This window comes from Nannospalax galili, unplaced genomic scaffold, assembly GCF_000622305.1.
Source record: "Nannospalax galili isolate Female #2095 unplaced genomic scaffold, S.galili_v1.0 scaffold2280, whole genome shotgun sequence".
In the NCBI taxonomy this organism is placed as follows: domain Eukaryota; kingdom Metazoa; phylum Chordata; class Mammalia; order Rodentia; family Spalacidae; genus Nannospalax; species Nannospalax galili.
The window spans coordinates 248,542-272,738 of NW_008346434.1; the positions used below are offsets into that span (position 1 = coordinate 248,542).

General features: G+C 40.1%; 1 protein-coding gene across 5 annotated transcripts in view; it reads left to right on the plus strand.

Annotated features, from left to right (window-relative positions):
* Cdc14a (cell division cycle 14A) overlaps positions 1 to 24,197 on the plus strand; it is a 190,900-nt gene that overhangs the window by 122,760 nt on the left and 43,943 nt on the right. For all 5 annotated transcript variants that reach the window (XM_017800531.2, XM_017800530.2, XM_029568156.1 and 2 more), the window contains 2 exons: positions 1,395 to 1,533; positions 18,887 to 19,046. In XM_017800531.2, coding sequence (XP_017656020.1) covers positions 1,395 to 1,533; positions 18,887 to 19,046 — 299 coding nt within the window. The remainder of the gene's footprint in view (positions 1 to 1,394; positions 1,534 to 18,886; positions 19,047 to 24,197) is intronic.

Consider the following 24,197-nt stretch of genomic DNA (forward strand, 5'->3'; position numbering starts at 1 on the left):
AGGCCCTCCTTTGATAACTCCACGTAAGCACCACTCATAAATAAATAAATAAGTAAATAAATAAATGTGATAAAAATGATGGAAAACTGATGTAAAGACATATTTTCCACATTTAAACACTTCTTATATTAGAATGGGTTTAAAAATTGATAAATAAAGGTCCATACCACACCATTAGACATTGTGATGGTTTCTCAGATTTGGTGAAATAGTGTGTATTTCAAACTACACCACTCATAAATAAATAAATAAGTAAATAAATAAATGTGATAAAAATGATGGAAAACTGATGTAAAGACATATTTTCCACATTTAAACACTTCTTATATTAGAATGGGTTTAAAAATTGATAAATAAAGGTCCATACCACACCATTAGACATTGTGATGGTTTCTCAGATTTGGTGAAATAGTGTGTATTTCAAACTACTGGGAGATTAAATTCTCTATTACTTGATGAGGGAAAGGGGCCCTTGAAAAAATAGTCTGTCTTTTTTCCCTTCAAATCAATGGTTTAATTAATTTCTTTATTTTGGATTGTACTGAAGACTGAACCTAGGGCCTCATGTATGTGAGACAAGTTCTCTACCACCGAGCTGGCTCTACCACCGAGCTATCCAGCTCCAGGCCCCCAAATGTAATGTTCACAAACATGCTCTGAACAAAGCTATTCACAAGATTTCTTCTTTCCTTCTCATCCTCTCCCTCCATCCCTCTCTTTTTTTCTGACAGGGTCTCACTATTTATCCTAGGTTGGCCTTGAACTCAGTCTTGCCTCTGCCCTCTGAGTTCTTTGATTGATTACACACCTGTTTCCTATTTCTTTTTCTAATGAAATGGTTTCGTGGATGAGATCGACATTGCACCGGTTTTGTAGGTCAGAAATAGTAGTCATTTTAAACTTTCGTTATGAGCTAATCAAAACATCTTTCTAACTCATCCATTCCAGCATCTCAGCCCTTCATCCCCCCTTGGGTTCCTTCCTTCCATCCTTCTGTTTTCTGGCCCATCTATCCATCCCTCTCTTTCCCTTTCAGCCAATCCTCTGCTGCCAGATCAACTTGTTTTCATTGTGTTTCTTTCTTGCCCCCCAAATATGGAATAACTTCATTTCCCCCTTTCTACTAGTTCAAGAAAAATGCAGACATTTTTTTCCAGTACCAGGAATTGAACCAGAGGTCGTGTGCATGTTAGGGAGGTACTTTTCTACTGAGCTACATCTCCAGTGTGAAAAATGTAGATTATTATTTTTTTTTACACGATAGGAATCATATGTTATTAGCTAGTGATTTATCATTGCGCTTGAATCCAGTGTAGTTTGTGGACAGGGTGATTTCAGTGTTTTGTGGGTACACTTGCTATACTCTGTATTTCTTCTGTTTTCCTTTCTTGCAGCTGGTCTGGGAAGAACAGGGACGTTGATAGCCTGTTATGTAATGAAGCACTACAGGTTTACCCATGCTGAAATCATTGCTTGGATTAGAATCTGCCGACCAGGTTCCATCATCGGACCCCAGCAACACTTCTTAGAAGAGTAAGTACCCTTTTTGTGTGATCGCATTTCATCTTTGACCTGTCCTTCCTACCTTTTGTTCCCTGGTTGTGGACTGAGTCAAGCTTGGTGTTATAAAATGGCTGCACTGCCAGAGAAGTCTATGTCTCTGATGGATTATTGTTGGCTTGACAGCTAAGGCATTCTGACTTTGTACTTTTATATCTCTCAGATCAGGTGAGAGTAAGAGGAGCGTCACAGAGCTATCTTTGCCTACCCTTTTTCTGTCATTTTCTATATGTGATCTGGCTTCAGTGAAGTTTTCTTCTTTTGTCTGACTTGGCATTGCTCATTCTTTCGTTTGCCGTGTCTAAGAGCAGAATGAATATAAATAACATACCTGGGGCCAGTCACTGGTTTCAGTAAAACAAGTGTGCTGCCCATGAAGCCACAGCTTCTAAATACATCCAAGCAGTTTTCGAGGAATGAAAACGCAAGAGAAGTACGTTTCAGCACTGGCCTGCCACTGCCAGCCCTGTGACCGTTATTTGGAAGATGTCTTATAAATTCATTTACACTCATGTATTAACTTTCTGGCCAGCCCCAGCCAATTGTAGAGAAAGATATCATTTGTAGCAGTGTCCTTTGGAACGCCTGGCTTCCCTTTAAAATATTAAGCACTTACCATCAGTTTACCTATTAATAGAAGGAGGAGATGATTTTTTTTTTTTTTTAAACAGGGTCTGAAGTAGCTTAGGTTGGCCTTGACCTCAGTATATAGCTGAGGATGAGCTTGAACCTCTGGTCCTGCTCTGCTTCTACTTCCTGAGTGCTGGGACTACAGGCATGTGCCACAGTGCTGGGGATCGAACCCAGGGCTCTGTATGCTAGGTGAGCACTGTAACCACCAAGCTACAGCCTCATGAGAGGAGAAGACGAAGTTGCACCAGTTGCTCTCGGTCTGGCTCTAGTATATTGTCAATTGGTGACATCTTCTGGAGAGACTTTGATGCTTTTCTTTCATGTTGGAATGGCTCTGTGCTGAATAGCATTCTTGTCCACATAACGATTCCATTCCAACTTAAATCAGTTTAGTTTGGTAAGAAACAAGTGATCTCCAGTTTCATAGAAAGATGTTGTAAGTAAGTTGTTAGTTTCTGGAATGTTTAAGAAAGTCTGACCCAGAGGAATTACTGACTTCCAATCCTAGAGGGAATAACTGCTCAGAAAATAAGCACTGGGGAATGACAGGAATGCTGAATTTAAAAACATGAAGCAGAGGGGTAATGAGTTTTGAAGAAAAATTATGCACAAGTAGGATCATTAAAAAGAAGTAGCTACACTTTTACCTGTGGGTACAAACAAAATAAAGCTGCTGTTAGGGTTTTCCCCTGGATGAGATTCCCAGGCGTGGAATTCCTGTGCTGTGCCATTGATTCTTCTACAGCATGGGGATGTGTGCTGCTTATTATGTTAATTGCTCAGTCATGTTGACTAGCTGGCCTCAGGATTAAAAACTCAGCACCAAAATATGCCTAAACCTAGTTCTTTATGTTGTTTACTCAGTCTTAAGATGATATTTGGAAGATTGTCCCTTCAAGGGGCTCATCTGAGCCCTCACCTTGCCCAAGGCTCTGTGCTGGATGCAGCTCACAGGAGCCCAGGATACCACTGACTGAGGTCACCTCTTTTGCTCAGGGTTTCAGATTCCACAGCTCTCTCCCTTCCTGCTTGTACCAACCTCCCACTGTGCCCCCCACCCCCACCCCCAATTCTTCTCTGCCTTCTGTCATAAAGGTACCAGAAGAAATTAGGGTCATAAAGCACCTGTACTCTGTGCTGAATCAAAGCTTTTTCATTTATAGGTACATACACTACAAAACTTTGGAAACATCCTTTACTGTGAGTCATACTACAGGTTTCCAGGTATTTGTCTGTGAAAACTGAACTGCAGGAATGACCTACTTACATAGCTAAGCAGTGTAACACTTGGATCAGAACCTTCTCGAAGGCAGATTTCTTTCTGTCATAGGCACTATACATTTTATACTTTGTGATGGGTTTTGAACTGGCATTGGCTCATGGGCTCTCAGGCTTTCTTAGATTGCTTCCTCCGGGGCTGTAGTTCAGGGCTATTCTGCCAACTATTGACCTTGACTTGTTTCTCTTTCTGTTCTCTCCTCCTCTTTGGCCTCTCCTTTCCGAGCCTGTGACTCAGTGTCCCTCACAGGAGACATCATGCATTTAGTGCACTGGGGACACATTCATCCAAAGGCTGTGTATGATGTTCATGCTGTGTGTCAGGCAGTGTTCTTTGTTCCAGAATGTACCTATAACCACACTGAATGTCCCAACCAAGGCTCTTATTATACTTACCTTTCTAGTGGGAGAAGGATGTGATAACAAATATGTGTATTTGCATACACAATTTTGATAGTAAGCACTCTGAAGATGTGATAGAAACCAGGGAGGAGGGTGATAGGCAGGGATGAGGAGAGGTCTTTGCTATGAGAGGTCATGGAGAGCTTCTGTGCAGAGTGCTGAGCATTGCAGGGCAGGAAGGAGCAAGTCCTGTCAGAATCCTAATTGTCTGCCAGGCAGGGCATATGTGAAGGTCCCAAGGTGGAAATACACTTACTGTTTTAAAGTCTAGAGTGAATGCTGAGCTAGGCATGGTAGGGTGTAACTGTAATCCCAGTACTCAGAAAGCTGAGGCAGGAGGACCACAAGTTTAAGGCCAGCCTGGGCTATATAAAGAGTTATAGGTTATCCTTGGAAACAGGGGGATGCTGTCTCAAAAAACCAAAATGGCTGGGCGTGGTGGTACATGCTTTAATCTTAGCACTCAGGAGGCAGAGGCAGGTAGGGCTCTGTGAGATTGAGGCCAGTCTGGTCTACATAGAGAGTTTCAGGCCAGCTGGGGCTATAGGAAACCTTTTCTCAAAAAGACCAAAAAAGAAAAAGAAAAGCAGAAAGCAAAAGCTAGCATGTTTGGAATACAGTAAGCTGGAAGTGGGCATTTGAGAGGTAGCTTCAAAGAATTTACGAAGCAAATACCCCTGTGTTTGAATATGTTCTCCCGTGTCTCTGTTCTCTTCGTGAATGTTTGGTTAGCAGCTAGTTCAGATCGTTGGGTACCCTGTCTATTAGATGTATACTTGTGATGGGTATGTCTGCCTTCAGCTTCAGGACTATTAACCAGCCACTTCTAGGGGTCTAGAGGCTGAGCAGAAGCCTGCCCTGCTGCAGGACTTGTGTGGAGTAGGGAGAAACCTGACAGTGCTTCTGCCTTTGTGGAAGTGTCAGCGCTTAGAGGTCTGAGGGGTTGTGCTACCTAAACACCTTTGTCCATTTCTTTCCCTGACACTTTCTGATATTCCACCCAGAAACATTATTCACATGTCTTTCTGTAGCCATTTTCAACAGCCTCAAGGAGCAGGAGACATAGCTCAGCGGTCCAGAGCATTGACTGCTCTTGCAGAGGACCTAGGTTCAGTTTCTAGTACCCACGTGGCAGTTAACAACCATCAATAACTCCAGTTCCAGGAGAATTGATGCTCTCTTCTGGCCTCTGCAGCATTGCGTGCATGTGGTGCACCTCCATACACACAGGCAAAACATTCATACACATGAAATAAATAAATCAAAAAGGCAAAACATTCATACACATAAAATAAATAAATCAAAAAGGCAAAACATTCATACACATGAAATAAATAAATCAAAAAGGCAAAACATTCATACACATAAAATAAATAAATCAAAAGGCAAAACATTCATACACAAAATAAATAAATAAAAAATGCATTAAGAAATGTAAACATAGCCTTAAACGTTCTCATAAGCTATGTTGTAGCCTAACAGTTTTTTTTCTCTTCCCGTGCTGCTGTTGAGGGCTGACAGACGTCTTTCTGTTAAGTGCAAAGCACTTAGAAGAGACAGCATTTATCTTCTCACTCTTTCAGGAAGTATCCCTAAGTTCCAGTGAAACATTTTTTTTCCCAGTGAAACAACTTTGAAATAGTGATTTTCCATGTTAGTCAGCTTTCTTCTGCTGTGATATGTACTTGGCGAGAATTAGTGTCCCAGGAGGAAAGGTTTATTTTAGTTCAGGACTTCAGAGATTTCAGGCCATGACTGCTTAGTTTGTTGCCTTTGGGGCCAGTGGCAAGGCAGCCTGCTGGTGAAACCGCCCACCTCTTTATGTCTGGGAAGTGGGAGAGAGGGGAGGAGGCACACCCTGTTCCTCTTCAAGAGTACTTTCACCAGCAGCTGAGCCTCCTTGCACTTAGCTCTGCCTCCTAAAGGTTTTCACACCTCCCTACCATTCCATGGGCTAGGAACCAAAACTTCAATACAAGATATTTAGGGGACATTCAGCACCCACTTTGGCATTTTCCCTGTTGGACCTCACTGTTAAATTATCTTTAGGTTTCAGGTTTCCCCAGCGAGTTCTCATGTCTATCACTCTTGTCTATCTTTGAGATCATCTCACAGGTAGCAGGAACCCCTCCCTCCCTCCCTCGCTCCCTCACTCCCTCACTCCCTGCTCCCTCCCTCGCTCCCTCACTCCCTCGCTCCCTCCCTCGCTCCCTCCCTCGCTCCCTCCCTCGCTCCCTCCCTCCCCAATGGACTTTTAAATGCAGAATACTGTGACAGAGAAGTTAGAATGAGGGCATTGCTATATGATAGGGACTCAGTAATAAAGCCACTTAGGGGCCTGGAGAGATGGCTCAGCCATTAAAAGCACTGGCTGCTCTTGCAGAGGACCTGGGTTCGGTTCCCAGCACCTAGACAGCGGCTAACAACTGCCTGTAGCTCTAGTTCCAGGAGATCCAACTGTCTCTTCTGACCTTCAGGACATTTCATGTATTTCATGCCCATGATACACTTGCATACATGCAGACAAAACTCATATACATAAAAGGAAATTCTAAAAAGCCACTTAAGTAACAGAAGTTGCAGTAAAAGTGAAAACTTGATGTTTGACCATGGAGCTCATATATTGGAGCTGGAGAAAAATGTGTGCACAAATGTCTAAATTATGTAGCTTCTCATGATGACAGATACTACACAGAAAAATAAACTGGGGAAGAATAGGGGGTGGAGGAGAAGGCAGCTTTAAATAGATGGTGCTCAGGGAGCTCATTGAAAAGGCGTTTGAGCAAAGATCTTGATGAAGTGAGAGTGTGGATCATGTGGAAAAGTTTTAAAACTTTTTCTGATTTTATTATTTTTCCTTCTGGTTTAATTTTTAAACTGACAAGTAGATATTAGATCTATTTATGGTATATATGATGTTTTGAAGTGTGATGTAATATGGAATTGCTCATCAAGTGAATTAACATGTATTACTGCATAGTGTCATCTATTTGTGTTGGGAGCACTTAACACCTTTAGTCTCAGCACTCAGCATTTGGGAGGCAGAGAAAGGAGGATCTCTGTAAGTTCAAGGCCAGCTTGGTCTGCTTAGTGAGTTCCAGGCCAACTGGGGCTACAGGGAGACCCTGTCTCAAAAAGATAATGCATATAATGTGTTGTTATTAACTACAGGAACCATGACATATAATGGATCTCTTGAACTTTTTCCTTCTAAAATTTAGGATCTTTTGGTCAATGTCTGTCAATCTTTCTGCCCCCAGCCTCCAGCTGACGTCATTCTACTCTAGCCTCTATGGGTTAGATATTTTAGATTCTGCACATTGGTGAGGGTCTGCAGTACTTGTCCTTCTGTTCTTGGCTTATTTCTCTAAACATAAAGTCCTCCAGGTTCTTCCCTGTTGTTGCAAATGGCAGTCTTTAAGGCTGAACACTATTGCAGAATACCCCATGGTCTTTATCTATATCCATGGATGGACGCTTGGGTTGACTTCTTGGTTACTGTTGATTGTGCTGCGGTGAACATGGGAGGGGGGATAGCTCTTCAGCATACTTCCCAGTATTGAGTTAGCTAAGTTATGTTAAACTTGTTTTTAAAAAGGAATGTTCCTTTAATCCCAGCACTGGGGAGGCAGAGGCAGGTAGATCTTTGTGAGTTCAAGGCCAGCCTGGTCTACTGGTCTACATAGCAAGTTCCAGATCAGCTGGGGCTACAGGGAGACCAAAAAAAAAAAAAAAAAAAAAGGAACGTTCATACTGTTCTTCATAATAGCCATAGTAATTCACAGTCCCCTGTGGGTAATGGGTAATATGGCCAATTTCACACTGAGGGAACAACACATGCTTGTATAAAAGGTCCCTGGGTTAGAAAGGAGAGTGTTAGGAGACGAGAAGGGAAAGGGGTCAGATCAAAACCTTTTCCAACCCTTTTAATTTTAATTTATTTTTTAAAAATCTTTTATTTTTATTTTATGTGTATGTGTGTATCGCCTGCATGTAGGTAAGTGCACCCATGTCGTGCAATGCCTAGGGAGATCAGAAGAGACTGTCAGATCCCCTGGGACTGGAGTTATGGACAGTTGTTAGCTGCCATGTGGGTGCTGGGATTCTAACCCAGGTCTTCTGCAAGAGCAACCAGTGTTCTTAACCACTGAGCCATCTCTCCAGCCCTAATTTTATTTTTTTTAAGGAGAAGGATGAAAAGTCAGTAAAGGTTTTGAGCAAAGGAATAGCTAAATTTTTTATTTTGAAATAATTATTAACATATAGTCAGAAATAATATAGAGAGAGCCAGTATATCCAGTGTTCTTTGTCTATTCTCCCCAAATCCTCACATCTTTCCTGTCTAGAGTATAGCTTAACCAGGATACTGATGTTGATACAGTCAGTGGAACATTTCCATCCCCACCAGAATCCCTAGTCACATCCACCTCCTCCATCCCTGTCACCTAATACCTGGCAGCTAGTGTGTTCTCTCTCATCTCTCTCTCCTATCTGTCAATCTATCAATCTATCAATCTATCAATCTATCAATCTATCTATCTATCTCTAGTTACTATAGTGTGATTGCCTCACATGGCATTATGTTGTTTAGATGGAAATACCTGAATTGTGTACATGTTTTTCATTTTTATTGTATCATCTATCCATATATCTATCTATCATCTATCTATCATCTATCATCTATCTATCTATCTATCTATCTATCATCATCTGTCTATCATCAATTTATCCATCATCTATCCATATATCTATCTATCATCTATCATCTATCTATCTATCTATCTATCATCTATCTATCTATCTATCTATCTATCATCTATCTATCCATCTATCATCTATCTCCTATCTATCTTTATATATCTTTATCATCTATCATCTATCTATATCTGTCTATTTTTTTTCTCTGTCTTATCTGTGTACTTACCTTGAGACAGGGTCTCTTATTGTTTGCTGCTATGTAGCCAGTCTAGCTGACCCACAAGTTTCTGGAATTCTCCTGTCTGCTTTCCATTTTGCCTTGGGGGAGCTGAAATTACAGGTGTGTACTACTGTGCCTGACTTTCTGTGGTCCCTGGAGATTTGAACATAGATCTTCACATTTGCATAAATACTTTATTCACTGATCCATTTCCCCATCCCCAGCGATTCTTTTAGAGTAGATTTGCTGGCAACCAATTCTCTTAATCTTCGTTTAACCGAATGTCACCCATTCTTCTGTGTTCACGAAAGATCATTTCCTTTGCAAGCTGCTATGCAACTTCCCTCTCTCTCCCAGTTTCTGCTAAGAAACTTGTTGCCATTTGAAATGTTTTTGCTTTGTAGATAATTTTTGTCTTGCTACTTTCAGTTTTTCTCTTTATCTTTGGTTTTCAGGATTTCAAAAATTATCATTATTATTATTAATGGTTGTAGTAGTATGTGTGTGTATGTGCATGCGCATACATGTGTGCATGTCATGAAATGTATATGGAGATCAGAGGACAACTTTGTGGAGTCAGTTCTCTCCTTCCTCCAGGGGATCAAACTCAGGTGGTCTGGCTTGCGTGGCAAGCTTCTTTACCCACTGAGCCATCTCACTGGCCCAAAGTTTTCAGGGTTTTGATTGCCTGTATCACAATATGGCTTTTTCTTTTTAGATGCTTGCTCAGATTCTTGGGTGTTTCAGTTTAGGTTTCATCAGAGTTGGAGGACTTTCAGCTTCTGTTTCCGTAAACACTTTTTCGGTTCCTTTCTCCGTGCTCCTCTCCCTCTAGGCTCTTTTGACATGACCTCGGACTGTTTTCTCTTGGATATGCAGGTTGGATAATTTCTGTTATTCTATCTTCCACTTCATCAATTCTCTCTTCTCTTCTGCATTCTGCTGTTTACCAGCTGGTTTTTGCGTTTTGATTGGTTTGTTTTTTTACCATTCTAAACTTTCCATTTGTTTTTTCTTTAATTTTTTTATTTCTTTGCTGAGACGTCCCATTTTTCATCTGTTTCTTTTGGGTTTGTAGTCATTTGTTGAAGCATTTTTTAAAAATATTTTATTATTTTTATTTTATGTGTATGAGCGTATTGCCTACATGTATGTGAGTGCACCTGTGTCATGCAATGCCACAGAGGTCAGAAGAGGGCTTCGGATTCCCCTGGAACTGGAATTAAGGACGGTTTGTAGCCACCATGTGGGTGCTGGGAATCGAACCCGGGTCCTCTGCAAGAGCAGTCAGCTTAACCACTGAGCCATCTCTCCAGACCCCTGTTAAAGCATTTTTTAAAAAATATTTTCTTTATTATTTTTATTTGATGTGTGTGAGTATATTGCCTGCATGTATGTGAGTGCACCTGTGTGGTGCAGTGCCACAGAGATCAGAAGAAGGCTTCAGATTCTTCTGGAACTGGAGTTAAGGATGGTTCGTAGCCTCCATGTGTGTGCTGGGAATTGAACCCAGATCCTCTGCAAGAGCAGCCAGTGCTCTTAACCGCTGAGCCATCTCTCCAGCCTCCGTTGAAGCATTTTTATTATGAATACTGTATGCTCTGTCAATTCTACTACCTCTATAATCTTATCATTGGTTATTCAGTGATTATTTTGTTTCATTCAGTGTCCGGAAATGCTAACCTGGACAAGATTGTTTTGTGTAGATTCTTTTTAAAAGACAGGGTCTTATAAACCCAAGCTGGCCTCAAACTGATTACGTAACTGAGGATATCTTTGAACTTAACCATGATACTGATGTTGATATAGTCAGTGGAACGAAAAAAAAAGAAACCACATGGAACTCATTGCTGTCTTGTTTCTTGGGTGTCAAGGTTCCTAACTAGTTTGCCTTTTTGTTTTTCAGAATCATGTTATGCTTATTTTATATTGAGGATTTTAAAGTTTATATAGTGAGAACAGATCAAAGTGTTGGCTTTGTCTTCCTACAAGTGGTGCTATTGTCTTATATTTTAAGAAAACAAGGCTGGCTGTAATGTTCAGCCTGGAATCTGCTGTGCTGTCTGTGTGATGTCCCCAGCAATGTGCGTTTACAATTCCTTGTTTCTATGCATGTTCCTTTACATAGAAACAAACTTTGCAGAATTGATTAAGGATCATGCTGTAGTGAGAGTGTCCTGGACCATTCAGGGGCACCTCATGTGATCCATGGTTTCAGAAGAGGGTCAGGGGGAGTCATTTGAAGAGAAGGCAGTGAAGCAGAGATCAGATTGAAGGTGGAGGGAGGGGATATATGTCAAGGAATTTTGCAGCCACTGGAAGCTAATAAAGTGAGCAAACATTCTTTCCTCAGAGCTTCCAGAAGGAACCAATCCTGCCTATACCTTGACTTTAGCTCAGTGAAACTGCTGCCAGATGTCCCCACAACAATAAGAAAGTAACCTTTTGCATTCTTTTGAACCACTATGCCTGTGGTTATCTTTTACAGAAACTAGTGCATCTTTGCATAGTCAGGAGATGTGGTAGTATGTGCACGTCTCAGCAAGGAGCAAGGGTATTCTGACCTTGCACTCATCATGCTTTCTAATTTGGAGCATTTGATGTGGAGGAGTCATGTGATCTCAGAATTACTTAAGGAAGATTGGGCTGCATCCTGCAAGAGATGAATTAGATAGATGGGGATCAGAGACAGAGAGGCTAAAAATGAGCCTGCTGCAATCTGTTAGCAAGACAGAGACTTACGAAATGGGTAGACAATGGGCTAAAGCATTAAGAGCCACATACCAGGGATGCTTCAAGGGAAAAAAATAGCTGCCTTTGAAGACTGACTGATGACAGGAGAGATGAAGTGTGAAGTCAGGAATGATGCAAACGCCTAAATAATTAACATGTTCATTAGGAAAGAAATCAGGGTGAAAAGTTTTCAGCAAAATCATCTGTCACCAATGATGGGGCAAATGTAAGGGACTGTGTTCTTTGTTCTAGAAGTGAAAAGCCAATCAGAGCCTTTTAGACTATCAGTTTCAAATCTGTGTCTATAGAAAAGCTGGTTAGTCACATTCTGCCTTCCTTGAAAAAAATTATGTCCAGGTGTTGGATTTCTGTGTCTTAGACAAATACTCTCCTTGTGTCTCAGGGGGCTGGAAATGTTTGTTAGCATGGCTGTGAATTGCTGCTGAATTTATACAGTGGCAGCCTAGACCGCTCCTTTCTTGAAATCTATTTAATATTTAAAGTTTCTCCTAGGATATAAATAAACCTGTGTTTGCAAAATAACTATCAAGTGTTTTTTTCTTCTACTTAAAGCTAAAAATACCAGTCTTAAGCTAAAAATATCATTGTGAATCAAAAATATTTCTTCTGCTAAATGTGCTCCAGACTCTTAAGACGGTATACATATCTCTTTTGTTATTAAGCCCACTCAGAATTCCTGCTCCTCAGAGACAACCTGTAAGTATGTAAAGGTGGAGTTAGGCTGTGTTTACACTTTATGGGATTCTATTTACTGAACATTCCCCATGCCTCACTATGAGCAGACTTCTCAATCTTGATCCATTAACTACCTTCATTCATCATAAAGAGATCACTGAGGGACTGGCATTGTGTTTCCATGGGGGTTTGTAGCTCACGGAGCTCCTTGACTTAGGAGCCTCAGTGTGGTGATGCTTTATTTTAAATTTCCTCTTGAGACAGAATTCACACAGACCTGAAACCTGGACCTTGTAAAGAAGAGCTTCTATTTTGAATTATTTTTTATAAAGTGACGGTTTTTGTGTTTGAAATTATTTTTTTCTTTAAAAAGATTTATTTATTTTATTTGTGTATGTATGTCACATGCCTGCAGGTGCCATTGGAGACTAGAAGACATCAAATCCCCTGGAACTGAAGTTACAGGTGGTTGTTAGCTGCCTGATGTGGGTGTTTGGAACCAAACCTGGGTCCTCTGCAAGAGGAGCAAGTGCTTGTAACCATGAGTCATCTCTTCAGCCCCTAAAAACCTTTTCAGTCTCAAATCCATAATCCCCTGTTTTACTGTCATAGATAATATAACTTCTCATTAGCCAGATATTTTTCTGTATTTTCAGTTAGCCTCAAGCCCCTCCCCCATTGTCTTCAGTGCTTCTCTGACATTAGCATGCCCAAGAGTCATTCGTCAATGAGTCACTGTTAAATGCAGTTTTTGATTGAGAAGGAAGATCTGGGGTGGGACTTGAAATTCTGCGTTTCTGATGAGCTCTGAGGGTGTGCCACCATGCCGGTGATTACCACATATTCAGTTAACAACCTGTTTCAGCTCATTCTTAACTGTTATACCATAAGTCACCAAGTTATACCACATCTTCCTTAGGTGCTTTGAGTGTTTATTGAATTTCACAGTTGGATAGAGCTGGATCAAAAATTAATAGTTTAACCATTATGTTTTATTTCAGGAAATTACTAAAAATAAGACAAACTAGGAAATGGAAAAAATTGGGCCAGGAAGATGGCTCAGTTGATAAAGCGCTTGCCACACAAGCATGAAGACTTGCGTTTGATCCCCAAAACTGACATAAAAAGCTGCATGTGGTGTTTTGTATCTGTAATCTCAGCATCGTGCTGGAGAGTCGGGGATCCCTGGGGCTTGCTGGCCTATGGGTCTAGCCAATCAATGAGCTCCAAATTCAATAGGGGACCTTGTCTCAAAAAATAAGGTGGAGAGTGATAGAGGGGGATACCTGAGGTCATTCTCTTGCCTCCACACATACACACACACACACATGAGAAATGATTAGAGGTGATGCTTATATGAAGCCCTGGGTTTGATCCCTAGCACCACATACACCAGATGGTTGCTCACACCTATAATCTCAACACTAGGGGGATGGAAATAGGAGTTCGAGTTAGCCCTCAGCTATATATGCATGCAGTGGGTCAAGGAACATAGCTTATATTTTTGTGGTTAGTTTAAACATTTAATATTTGGTCTTTCCTAAAATAGAAGAGCTTAAAATCTTAAGTATTATTAAAATTTAGAAATTAACAGTACTGTAGTTTGCATATTAGAGTAACAGGCATATTGCTTAAGTTTTAGTTTACATTCTTTTTTGAAAGCCACATGTTTATAGTGACAGTTACATAAACTTCTGGTTTTATTTTCAGTATTTACTCTTGCATCTTTTAATCTATTAAATCACCATCAATTGGCATTAAAAGTTACTCAGCAGGGGCTGGAGAGACGGCTCAGCTGTTAAGAGCACCGGCTGCTCTTGCAGAGGACCCAGGTTTGGTTCCCAGCACCCACATGGCAGCTAACAACCATCCTTAACTCCAGTTCCAGGGGCTCTGACACCCTCTTCTGACCTCTGTAGGCATTGCATGACACGAGTGCACTTACATAATGCAGGCAATACATTCGTACATATTAAATAAAATAAAAATAAAAATAATAAAAAAATATTACTAAGCAAAAATAAAATCTTAATATGGGTTCATTTATCAACAGCATTAACTATCAGAAATTTTGGTGTTTGCAGAATAAGAAATTTATCTTTATATACTTATGCCAATTACATTAGATAGAAGATTGGATATTTATTTGATTTTTGTGGTAAATTACATTCAATATAAGTGTACCATTTTAACCATTTTAGGTGTATAGTTCAACAACTGTAAGTACTTTGTGCCATCTTTTGATATAGTTAGATTGTTCCATTATTGAGCACTCTAAGCTATCTTGCTGTTGTAATCCTGAGATGGTGAGTAGGTTGTACACAGAATAGATGGGTCCTTTTGTCATTGCTGGACCAAGTGAGAAAATGGGTTAGGGGCTGGGGAGACGACTCAGTGGATAAAGTGCTTGCTGTGTAAACACGAGGACCAGAGTTTTAGATCTCCAGAACTGATGTAAGAGTCAGGCAGGCTTGGTGGCCTGCCTGTAGTCCTAGCATTTGTGAGGCAGACACAGGGTCCCCGAGACAGGCTGGCCAGTTAAATTAGCCCATCCATGAGCTCTGGGTTCAACTGAGAGACCCTGCCTCAATAAATAAAGTGAAGAGTGATTTAGGAAGACACCTGATGACAACTTCAGGCCTCCTGTGCACATTCATGTGTACGCCTACTTTTATATACGTGTGCCCACACGTGAACACACGTGCACACATACACGCACACCACACACATACACAAATAGAAAAAATATGGGTTAGATTTCTATATCAAATGACTAGCTCATGGCTTTGGAGGGACATGGGAGTGAAAGTTCATCTTGGGGAAAAGAATCCAGGATGGAAGAAGTGATGGAGTTGAAGAGATAGACTAATGTAAACATAGTGTTAGCCTATATTGAAGGAAGTGACGTCAGCCGCAAACAGGACCAGCTGCCTAGTGACTTCTGCATGTTCTAGACTCAAAACCCAGGAACATAACTATGCAGTCGACTTGAGTTGCATTAAAAGCAGATATTTGCGAAGAAATGTCTGAACCCACTATACACCTGCTCATAATGAAACCAAGTTACTTGGTTATTTTTTTTAAAGCCTACACTGGCCTAGCTCAAACTGAATAGCCCAGGGCCAGGATGTGGCTAGAAACAATGACCCCCAACCCTGGTTACGTGTCTTAAGAAGGTTGTATTCAAATCAAACTGATCTTTTCCTTTTCTTTCAAAGCACATAGTCTATAAACGAGAGGTCAATTATTTTCTGCTTTCTTAGAAAATGTTCTGCATTATTGGAGAATTTGCTTTCAGCAGATGTGTTAGCTTGGCAAGGTTTGAGATTTAAATGTTAAATACTTAAAAATACATGTTTTACTTCTTTTGTTTGAAGATGAGGCTTTTAGGGAGGAACAGACACCACAATAAAAGCTAGCATCGTCAATAGAAAGGTATCTTCGTGAAGAGCTGATGCTTTTTTCTCAAGAAGCACTTGCATACCACATCGCTTAGCAACACTGAGATCAGCTCTGACACCCTATTCATCTTTAATATTCAGGTTTGGATTGAGTCTTTCCAGAGATGGGACAGATTGGAGTCTTTTAAACCAAGCAAGTGAAAGTCAACTTTGCAATTTTCATCTTAAGGTTGTCAGAAGTACCAGAGTTTTCACCTTATAACTTATTTTTGAATTGGAATTAAAAAATTTGTCCTGACTTAGGTCTTACTGCTTGTATTCCCATTTCACGGTTTTCTTTTTTTAAAGACCTTCGTGGGACTTTCCCTTTATTTGATACATTTCCTTTAAATTTCTTAGCATAGTACCCCAGACCATCATGAGTGAGGATGCTTCCTAAATCCTCTGGTTCAGTCAGATTAAACAGTCCTGTTCCTCCAGTGTGCTGTGCTCTTTGCTACAGTATTTCTCCAACATGAGTACATTGTTTTCTTTGGGGATGCTCTTGTCTCGTAAGTCTTGCTGATCTTTCTAGGTATGATCTTGCATTGCTTGAGGACACAGATGCTTTCTGAGAAATGTGTCCATAGGCAATTCTGGCATCCTGTGAACTTTACAACCTGAATGGCATAAGTTGGCCTGTCACCAATATGACTTTTAAATTAACTGCAATTAAGGGACCTGGCAAGAGGGAGATGTGCAATAGTACTGCCATTGTAACACAGCATGGTGTTTTGCCATAGACTTTTTTTTAGGTGTGTGTGTGTGTTGGGGGGGGGTGTGCACATCTGCGTGCAGGTACATGTACACATGGACACTTGACATCCTCCTCTGGTCTCCATGTATAGCACAAGACTGCCCTTTTGGGTTCATAGAGGACACTTGATTCCTTTAGGTTGAGTTGGGACCCTTCTCCTTGGCTCCTGTATGAGTCTGGACCACTGGGGCTTATAATTCTAGATTTCAGTTGTTTCCTTTTCCTACTCTAAAGTGGAGATTTCTTTAGGGAACAAGAATTCTGTTTTTTATGCTTAAATCCCTGTCCTGTCTATGTGATTCACGTATGTGAGTTTGTCAAGGTTCGTGATAAAGCTGAATCACCTCTCCTTGGTAATAGTGATTCTTAGATATTCCTGCATGATTTATCAGCATCTTCTGACTTGTTCTCTCTGTCAAGGACTTTTTGCTTACTACTATTTGGAGCCCGTAAGAGTGAAGCATTAAATCGGGGGTTATGATGGATGCTGGTGTGAAATAGAAAAGCTGGAGGTATGCAAAAATGAAAGCAAGATACTTTGAAGATGTAAAAGTGTAAGAGGCTAGGCTAGGCTTCTATAAACGTTTGCACAAAGGGAAAGAATGTTAAACAGTGTTTGCTTTGAGTCTGTATTTTTACAGCTGGTATAGAAAATCAGCTGTAGTCTAGTGGTATGCTCACACCGTCAGTTTATATAGCCTACACTCTGAAAATACAACTTGAGGCTTAGCTTCCCCACAGTAACTTCTCGGCTGGGTGTGGTGGTGCACATCTTTAATCCCAGCACTCCAAGCAAAGGCAGGTGGATCTTTGTGAGTTGAAAGTTGGCCTGGTCTATACAATGAGTTCCAGGTCATCCAGTGCTGCATGGTGAGACCCTATCTTTAAAAAAAAAGTAACCCTTGTCATGATAGAAGGCGACTTGTTAGTGAACCAGTGTGAATAGATTTCTGAGACTTTATTTTATCCATATTTTTTAAAACTCATGATTTTAAAAATACTTATTTAGAAATGTACATAAAATTTCATAAGAACAGTAGATAGAACAATATTACAAATGGCAACTTACTATATGTAGATAATGTATTTTCCATCTACCACCTCTATATTGTCTGTCTCAGAAATCAGGTGTGAAAATATTACTCCTTTCCCACCTTATTTTATTTGGAAAATACAAACTGAAAAAGAAAAAATGATCTTCAGCTTGAAAGTCAGGTATGATACTCTGTCATAAAAAGAAACTACTCCTGGCTGGGGATGTAGCTCTGTCAGTAGAAAGCTTGATTAGCGTTCATGAAGCTCTGGGCTTTATCCCAGCACTGTGTAAACGGGGTATAGTGGTGCATACTTGTGATCCCAACACTCAGGAGGAGGTGCAGGCAGGAGAATCAATGAAGTTCTCTAGCCAGTCCCACCCAATGGCTGTTACCCTTTTCCAGTGAGTCTACTCACTTCTAAAGGTGTTTTTAAAGTACTTTATTAAGAATCCATCATGCTATTATCTGCCCTCTCTTACGACAACTTTGAAGATTTCTTTTCATATTTATCTATTTGTCCTGTGTGTGTGTGTGTGTGTGTGTGTGTGTGTATGAGTGGTTTGAGACCGTGTCTTACTTTGTAGCATGGACTGGCCTGGAACTCACTATATAGCCCAGGCTGGCCTCAAACTTACAGCAATCCTTTTGCCTCAGCCTCCCATGTACTGGGATTATAGGCATGAGCTATGCCTGCCTTTGACTTTTAAAGTCTGGGTGGCTGGCTTTCTAAAGTCCGCGTTGGGTTTCTAAAGTCTTTCATGGTACCTGGTCCAGGAGGCTGTGGGTACAGTGCCTGCACCCATGGAGGGCAGTCTCTTCTTCCTGCAACTCAAATTCTTTCACCTATGTTTTTAAGTCCAGTTCATTCCTGTTGCTTTTTACAGCTATATCAAATTGCTATTTGAAAAACATCTTACAGGTTTCTGGGGCTGGAGAGATGGCTTAGCAGTTAAGAACACTGGTTGCTCTTGCAGAAGACCTGGGTTTGATTCCCAGCACTCACATGGCAGCTAACAACTATTCATCATAACTCCAGTTCAGGGGATCCTGTACCCTCCTGTCCTCCTCAGGCATTGTGTGACATGGGTGCACTTACAGACATGCAGGCACAACACTCATAAAATAAGATAAATAAAAATTAAAAGAAAAAAGAAAAACATCTTACACGTTTCAAGTTTGTATCACAGTCCTTATTCTAAGGACCGTCATAGTCCATCTGAAGGCATGCAGATAAATACTGGAGATGGATATTTGTAGTGATGTAGAATTTAAGTTATTTTGACCTTTTAAGGAGATTTTTCTATATTCTAAGATTTCATAATCTTTCTAGTTAAGTGGTAAACACTTTTCTAATATTTTTCTTTTTAAGATATCATAAATTTGAAGAGATGATATAGTTTATTTTAAATAATATTTTCTCTCCTTTTTACAGAAAACAAGCATCATTGTGGGTCCAAGGAGACATTTTTCAATCCAAACTGAAAAATAGGCCATCCAGAGAAGGAAGTATTAATAAAATTATTTCTAGCTTGGATGATATGTCTATTGGTGGAAACTTACCTAAATTGCAAAGCCTGGAGCGATTTGTAGAGGTGAGTTTCCCCAGGAGCGTCCTGTCTGCCTACGACTAGCTTTCTTCATTTGTTTCCCAACTGAGCACATACAACGCAGCCACATTTTTTCTTTTCTTTCTTTTACATTAATTATTAATTAATTAATTAATTAATTAATTGTGTGTGCCTGTGAGCATGCTTTAACACACATATGGAGGTCAGAGAACAACTTTTGGGAGTCAGTTCCCTTTTATCATGTGGGTTCCGGGGATCAAACTTAGGTTGTCAGGCTTCATGGAAGGCATCTTTCTCTGCTGAGCCATGTCAGCAGCCCAGTAGCCTCATCTTTTCTCTGAGCTCTGGGGGAGGACTAAATGTCTGGATGTGGAGTCATTGGCCTACAGTACAAAGCAGAGCAAAGACCTTACAAAGAAAGGAAGAGGAAGCCAGAATTTAGTGGGAACAGTTGTGAAGAAGGCTGTTTGGGTCTAGAGAGTATTTATAGAAAGATATATTTTTCCACCAGAAACAGATACCAAGAAGGAGAAGTTTGATGTTACAGTTGAAGGAGTAATTCTTGGTCCAAGTGGCACTTGGAAAGCCTGGTTTTGGTTTCTAAAGGGAGTGACGAGTGGAAGCGTAGTTGGGGACAGCTTGTGTTCCTGAGGCTCTCCCTAAACAAACCACAGGATACTGATTTAATCTTCATAACCCCCCCCCCCCCGTGAATTAGATCCTGTCTCTATTTCGCAGTAAGGAAATCATGTCTAGTGATGTTCTGAATTGGTTTTAAAGCATGACTCAATCCATGTCTGTCTGATTCCAAACTCTTATTTTTCTATTATTCCTTGCTACCTCTGAAGTAGCAGGAAGTGATTTACAAAGTATTAGGATCAAGAACACAAAAGTGCTAGAAGCAACTGTGCAATTTGTCCTAATTCTCCTGTAGGGATGAGAAATGAGGATTCTGAAAATGTTATGAGTTGCCTAAGGGCCCAGAATTATTGAATAGTGGGGTCACTGTGAGATCTTGCTATCCACTGCCTAGTTTAGCTTGCTTTTCTTTCCCCAAGAAAGGGTCTAGCCTGGAACTTAGGACAGACCACCTGCCTCAGCCTCCCAAATGCTCAGATTACAAGCATAAGCCATCATGCCTGCTTCTAATTTAACTCTTTCTGTCACAATGTGTCTGAGGTAAAGCTAAGAACTTGGATTATATTTTTTAAAATTATTTATTTAATAACCACATAATTAGAAGAAGCATTTCATTAAAACAACATTAACATGTTCATTAACAATTTCCACAGCTAAGATGCATCTCTTTCAAAACTGGCTGTAAATTTTTAGGTTTACAGTTGAATTAATACAGTTATACAATATTGTACTCAGAATAAACCCTATAAGACCTAAAATTAAATGAGGTTTTAAACTTTAAAAAAGATCTCCATTTCATTATTAAAATACACAGTTCCATAAAGAAAAATTCATTTTTAATGCAATTGACACTAAGATGTTTGTACATGCCTTTCTAATCTCTATATATCTGATTATTACTAGTCACAGTTGGTTACCTTCTGAGCTCCTTGGCATCTGAGCATGGGTATAAAGTCATCAGGTAGATTTCAATGGTAATGTTTTTCACACCTACTAATTATTAAGGAGCAAATTTTTATGCTTTGAAGAATTATTTTTTATTAAAAAATTTTTTAGAAGAAGCATTTCATTACAGCTTTAACATAATAACAGTTTCCAGAGCAAAGATACATCTCTTTCAAAAGTGGCTATAAATTTTTTAGGTTCATTGTCGAATTAATAACAGTTATACAATATTGAACTCAGTATAAGCCCTGTAAGACATAAAATTGAATGAGCTTTTAACTTTTAAAAGAGATCTCCATTTCATTTAAAAATATACTGTTTCTTACAGAAAGACTCATTGCTTTTGCTACTAACACCGAGATGTTGGCACATGTATCTCTCATATGTATGTATCTGACTATTACTAGTCATAATTGGTTGCACTCGGATCCTTGGCGCCTGTGTATGTCTATAAAGTCATCAGGTAGATTTCAATGGTAATGTTTATCACCTCTACTAATTAACATGATGTAAATTTTTATGCTTCTTCCTCAAATATAATACATTTTTAATAATTTGTTAATCTTTTTTTGTGTGTGTGTGTATAGCACACAGAACATTCCAAACCATCTTATTCAACTATACACCCACTTCCCAGATGGCACCTTCCCATAGCCTCCCTTCCCCCACTAGAGCCCTTATACTCTGTTATCCCTGCTACTGTCCTCTGTGTGGTCAGCACCCCCAGCCCTTCCCCACTTCTTGTCCATCTGGTGGATCTAGTCAGCCTATCTAGAGGTCTTTGTTTTAGGAAGGTCAGCTGTTCCTCATCTAGCAGCAACCAGTTGTCAACATTCCTTTAGATAAGATTGGGGTCTGCTATTCATTTTCCCAGTTCTATGCTGGGTTACTATCTGGGAGTCCCTTGGGCCACCCTGGGCAACAACTCAAAAGAGTTGCTGGCATTGTTGCTTGTTATGTAGCCTGTAGCTATGCATATGGAATCTTAAGAAATTATATTGGCCCCTTTAATCTTTGGTTATACTTTCCTTTTGGGTGTTTAAGGCCATACAGTTGGCCCAGATAAACCAATTTAATTTTTACTCTTAAGGTCGTTTGAGGATCTGTTCCTCAGGGGTCACATGGGCTTGGGAGGAGCCCCTGGATCCTTTCTTTTACCAGTTCTGCCTGTGTGAAGATAAGTCAAAGGTCCTGCTCGACCATGGCTGGCTTTCTTGGAAACATGGAGGAAATGATTCCTCTGTGTTGATGCTCCTCTTTGTAGACTGGACACTGGTTCAAGTCCATCTCGTGGGGTCTCCTCAGCTTCCTTGATCAAGAGGACAGGTGACCCACCACAGTTACAGGATATTTTGAGAGATGCTCTTAGTCCCTTGGAACTAGTTGACCTAGGAGGGCAAAGAGCAAAAACTGTCCTTTATGTCCTTCTGACAAAATTAGTATAGGCCTCAAAGTATGTCTGTTAAACATCCAAGAAGGTTAGTTCCACCAGTCTGGTACTTTTAATTACTGTGTGCCATGTAGATAAATCCTGGGCAAAGACCAATTGTTCTCAGATAAACCTTACCTAGACATTTATTTCTTGATCGGGTATGTATATTTTGTCAGTAGGTTGTTGGACTAATATGGTTTCCTCTGGTTTTTTAAAACTAGCTAGGCATTATTTATCTCTCTCATTGTCTAACCCCTCCATCATGGTTTTCCCACTTAACGTGCCCCCATTTTCCCCTTCTCTCCCTTAATAATACCCTTCTCCTATGGTCCTACCTCTCGAGCTCCTTCTTTCCCTTTATCCCCTAGGTTCCTTGTATGCCCTTCCCTCCCCCTCCCTTAAACTAACCCAATTTTTATCCATATCTCCCTTATTAAGGCCTGTTTCCTACTGTTCTTCTCTTTCAGGTTCTTTCTTTTCCTTTACCTCCCTGGTTCCTTTCCATTATCCTGGGTCCTGTAGTTATGTCTGGATACATACTCACTTATCAGGATTTGGTTCTAGGATCCACATATGAGGGAGAACATATGTCAGTTTTTTTTTCTGAGTCTGTGTTACTTCACTTAGTATAACAGTTTCTAGTTCCATCCATTTACCTGCAAATTTCATGATTTCATCTTTCTTTACTGCTGAGTAAAACTCCATTGTATAAATGAACCACATTTTCATTATCCACCCATCAATTGAGGGACACTTAGGTTGCTTCCATCTCTTAGCTATTGTGAAAAGAGCAGCAACAAACATGGATGTACATGTCTCTGCAATAGGATGAGTTCTTTGGGTATATGCCAAGGAGTGGTATAACTGGGTCAAATGGTAGGTTCATTGTAGTCTTTTAAGAGTTCTCCACGCTGCTTTCCACAGGGCTTGAAGAAGTTTGCAGCCCCACCAGCAGTGGATGAGTGTTCCCCTTTCCCCATATCGTCTCCAACATTTGCTATCATTTGTTCTCTTGATCTTAGCCAGTCTGACTGGGGTAAGATGAAATCTTAAAGTGTTTTTAATTTGCATTTCCCTAATTATTAGTGATGTTGAACATCTTTTAAGATTCTTCTTAGCCATCTTTACTTCTTCTTTTGAGAATTCACTGTTCAGCTCCTTAGCCCATCTTTTCCTGTCTTGATTCTCTGTTTTTTGAGTTCGTTATATATTCTGGATGTTAAACCTCTGTCAGATGTATTGCTGGTGAAGATTTTCTCCCAGTCTGTGGGTTTTCTATACGCTTCCCTGGTTGCCGCCTTTGATGTACAGAAGCTTTTTAGTTTAATGAGGTCCCATTTGTTGATTCTTGACCTTGTTTCCTAAGCAATTGATATCCAGTTTAGAAAATCCTTTCCTACACCTATATCTTGTAAGTTTTTTGCCAATGTTTTCTTTTAAGAGTTTCAGAGTTTCAGGCTTTACATTGAGGTCTTTGATCCATTTGGAATTGACTTTTGTGCAAGGAGAAAGGGGTTTAGTTTCATTCTTCTACAGGTGGAGATCCAGTTTTGCCAGCACCATTTGCTGAACATGCTGTCTTTCCTCCAGTGGATATTCTTGGCCCCTTTATCAGATATCAGGTGGCTGAAATTGCATGTATTCGTATTGGGTCTTCAGTTTTGTTCCATTGATCTATGGGTCTATTTTTGTGCCAGCACCATGTTGTTTTTATGACTATAGCTCTGTAATACAGCTTAAAATCTGGTATAGTAATCACCCCAGCATTGCTCTTAGCTCTCAGGGTTGTTTTGGCTATCCAGGGTCTCTTGTGCTTCCATATGAATCTTAGGATAGATTTTTCCAGTTCTGTGAAAAATATCATGGGGATTTTGATTGGCATTGCATTGAATCTATATATGACTCTTGGTAGGATGGTCATTTTCACAATAGCATGGGAGGTCCTTCCATCTTCTGATGTCTTCCTCAATCTCTTTTTTTAAAGATTTAAAATTGTCATTGCAGAACTCTTTAATGTCTTTGGTCAGGTTTATTCTGAGTTTTTTTTTTTTTTTGCAGCTATTATGAAGGGGGAGTGTTTCCATGTGCTCTTTCTCTGATTGCTTGTTATTGGCATATGGAAAGGCTATAGGCTTTTGTAGGGTACTTTTGTAACCTGC